Source organism: Teleopsis dalmanni, chromosome 2, assembly GCF_002237135.1.
Source record: "Teleopsis dalmanni isolate 2A chromosome 2, ASM223713v2, whole genome shotgun sequence".
In the NCBI taxonomy this organism is placed as follows: domain Eukaryota; kingdom Metazoa; phylum Arthropoda; class Insecta; order Diptera; family Diopsidae; genus Teleopsis; species Teleopsis dalmanni.
The window spans coordinates 32,720,144-32,724,202 of record NC_051847.1 but is presented as its reverse complement, the minus strand read 5'-3'; the positions used below and the strand labels follow the sequence as shown (position 1 = coordinate 32,724,202).

General features: G+C 27.7%; 1 protein-coding gene across 1 annotated transcript in view; it reads left to right on the top strand.

The window, feature by feature from the left end:
- Positions 1-2,721, top strand: part of LOC119674280 — a 6,419-nt gene extending 3,698 nt beyond the window's left edge. The window contains exon 2 of the mRNA XM_038085411.1: positions 2,652-2,721. Coding sequence (XP_037941339.1) covers positions 2,652-2,721 — 70 coding nt within the window. The remainder of the gene's footprint in view (positions 1-2,651) is intronic.
- The last annotated feature ends 1,338 nt before the right edge of the window (positions 2,722-4,059 follow it).

Here is a 4,059-nt window from a genome sequence, read left to right as displayed (position 1 = left end):
AATAGCTGTAATAGATTTTGACATGTTACCAAGCTTTTATGAGATGTTCCGTTATATTAGTGAACCTTTTCTATTGATCAAAACAATATTTTTTTGTTTATATGAACCATACAATTTGTCTAATTACTGATAATACAATTCAGAATTACTCATTACTTTGTGTGGAAGAAACTATTATCACCTTTATTTGAGAGGTTTCGAAGTGCTGTGAGCCATTTTATCTTTTTTAATTCATAAGTTCTCGCGTTTAATTTTGAAATTGTTGATTTTTACTCCATGATTTTTCACGTTTAACATTGTTATAGATAGCCTATTTCTCGTTTCCAATGTGAAAAGCAAATCGCAAACATCCACACGACAATACAAATTACTGTCCTTAAAAATATAAAAAACCCTTATATTGAGATTAAACATAAGCGTTTCGAATGCTTAGAACGGTCGAGTTCGAGAAATTTAGTCTATAAAAAATTTCCACCAATTTACATAAGTGAATGTCTTTATTTTACATTTATCAGTTTCAACTGACCTGAAAAGGTCACCTTTAAGATCAAAATTGCAGGATCGAAATTGTTCAACTTCTGTATTCTTATCGGATAATACATATATTGCTTCAACAGAATTTTAATCTATTCGATAGTAGAAAATACTTTCAATATTCAAAAGGGTGTTAACCGAAAGCTATTGTGTAGAATCAATCGAATTTTGTTCTTGCTACATCAGCTATATCAAAATATGTAACGATCAAATCTTTTGGAAAAATAAAAAATTACTTTCCGAAAAATCCAACCCGATTTTTAATTAAATACAAACTAGAATTAGATATTAGATTTTAAACAAATTAAATACTTATTACATTATTGAAGTTCCAAATTATTTTTACAATAAATACAATACATAAATCATTGTTCATATAACTTCGTAATATTCAATAAATCTATATCACGTCTTATATATAGCTGTGTAGTAAATATTTGTTCACTGCTCATGGGCATGGGAAAATTGAACAAAAAACCCAAAATATTTCTAAATATTTAGATCCAATGCAATAATATTTCTGCATAAGTGAAGGACACATTTATCTAATAAAGATCTAGTGAAGGATAATTTACCCATTAATGCATCATGTAAATCGTATATATAACTTCCTATATACGTTATATTTTTCAATTTTTATATTTTCATTTCTATATGTTTAAAGTACATAGAAGATATTTATGCACATAAAATGCTTTTATATACTTTTTTATTTATTTTTATTAAAATGCACTCAGCAAATGCAAAAGTTTACGATTCAACTTGACTACTCACATAATAAACAGCTTTTATTATCCTCATCCTCGTCCTCGTTCAATAAAAAAGAATTTTAATTTCAAAAAAACGTGGAAAATCAGTTACTTATATTTATGTTACTTAAATTTAATGTCCATACTTAAGTCGAAAGCTCTAAAAAAAATTATAAAAAATAATAAAATATATATGTATATAAAATAAATACAATAAAAATCTAAAGTAAATATTTTTCAATACTTAAAACAAGTGCGTAGTATCTTAAGTGCTGAAGTTCTATCTCTTGGCAATAATAAAAGGTGAACGACAATTTAAAAATATGTGACAGTAAGTGAAAAGTAACGCACATCGGTGAATATTTATGAGACATCATTTATTTAATATTTTATACGAGTACGAGTATCTGGAGTTGGAGCGCTAACACAAATACGTGCATACCTACATATAGTATCTGAACTTCGGAAGGGACCTTATGTGCTGGAGGGTTAAAAAATAACAAACGAATTAATTTAAGAATTCCTCCAATATTGCAAAGCAAATGTCAGTTTAAAGTCGCTTAAGGTGGCCAATAGTAAAAATAATGAAAAAAATAACTTCACAATATCCTTGCTTATCCTTTTTAACATAACCTTATCATTTTTATTTTATTTTAAATTAGTAGCGAGAGTTTGTGCAATTTGATTTTATATTTATGTGATTTTCTTAAAATTTCTTGAGTGTTGTGTATGTGTTTATTGTTGGTTATGTCGCTTATGTCGGTTATGTTGGTTACGTTGGTTATGTTGTTGACTTCCCGCCATATAGCTAAGCGTTTTTGGTTTCATTAAACGATGACATTATTAAAAATGTTTATTTTGCTCACATGAGTTTGTCATTAAGTAAGATTGAGTATATGGACTTTTTATAGGATTATATCACTCACTGGAGATAAATCGGGTGTGTTTAATGATTGGTCTTCGTACATGTTTGGCGTTTGCAATAAGGGAGTATGATTGTAAATGATTAATGGTCACATCAACAATAAACTGATACAATCTTAAAATAAAAAACAGGATATTAGATTGGCTTTGTAATTTGATATAACGTTTTGTTTTCTTGTTTTCTTAGCAATATTGTTGAAATATTTCACTATTATCATAAAAAGAAAAAAACTGTTGAAATAGCCAATTTAAAAAAAGGAAGCCGAATATCTTTATTATCTTAGGGTACTCAATCAAAGTTTTTGCAGCAATATATCAGATAGTGATTTAATTGGCATGATAGTTGTCATATACGACCTTAAGTAAACAATTCAGTTGTTGATACAAAGTTTTCCTTCACAAATATTTAAGTGATCAAAATAAATTCTTTGTTTGTTGTTTTAGTGGAGTTTATGGTACTGCAGCTAGCACTCATCTGCTATGCACAGTTAAGAACCTGAAACACCAACTGTAATAGCATCCACCACTCCATTTTTTAATGAAGAAATTTATATTCTATTACGGAAAATCTATTTCGAGGAGAACATGATTGGCAACAGTGAGAAATTTTCAAAATCCAAAAGATATTTTTTTTATATTAATTTTTTTTAGCGAAATTGACGCGTCTTATGATGAAAAGAAATTATTTAAAAGTGAGTAGCGTTTGAATAGAAATAAAAAGACAACAACAAAAATTTAAGTAAATTTATTGATTGAATTTAATTCGGCAGAAAATAAACATTAAGAAATTAGAATTATAGAAAATATGAATAATCCAGCTTTTCCTGCTCACAACTAGCTAACTTTTAGCGTAACATTTGCATAGCTTATTTGTAAAATTGCACTCAAAAAAAAGCGCTTTACTATAGTGAGTAAAAATATGCATAACAGATGTCTATGCAAAAACAATAGGCAACCTCAAGAATTAACTTTCAATTTGTTGAACTTGTGTTTCCATAATAAGCTCTTGTGTAGTTAATAATCTCGTTTAATTTAAAGCACGGCAAGTGCTTTAGTTAGAGTCACTTAAAAAATAAAAAGTGACAAAAAACTTGAAATTTGAGCATTGAAAATTTGTGCAGCCTTGGGTATTTGTGGAAAGACACGATTACTCTTAGCATCTAATTTAACAGGCATGAGTTCTAAGGCTGCCATATTATATATGGACTATAAACTAATTTAAAAAAAAATTCGAATTCATAACATTACTGATTGTGCACTTGGCAATACTCGAAACAGCGTTGTATGGTTAGCCAAACTTCAATAAATTAACTTGAATTTTTGTTGTTGTCTTTTCATTTCTATTCGAAGCCTTCTAAATATTTTTTTAATCAAGTTTTTCACCTATTTTGGATATTGCCGAAATTTTCTTTATCAGTAGTCTGTTAGTTTATATATTCGTATATTATTATTGGACTGCAAGTCTCACGAAATTGTGCCCTATCAACGTTTAATTTTTAAATGTTATATTAACTATAAACTTAGTAAACAAGATTATCTTAAACTGAAACTATAAGCATGTCCAGTTTTATTACACGCATTGAAAATTTTTGCAATGATAAACAAATTTTTCATCAAAAAACAGTTTCAGAAATAGCTGGGTCTATTAGGAGATTACCATTAAGAAACCCTTTTTAGTTGCAAAAATGTATATATGAAAAATGTATAATATCCCTTAGCTTCAATATATTTACTACAATGATTTTTTAATGTTTAGATCTCATCTGTGTAGTCATTATCCGGAAAATTTACAAAATACTTTTTGATTTTCCACAAACAATGATATCTCTTTCATTGTTTGTGGAAAATCATT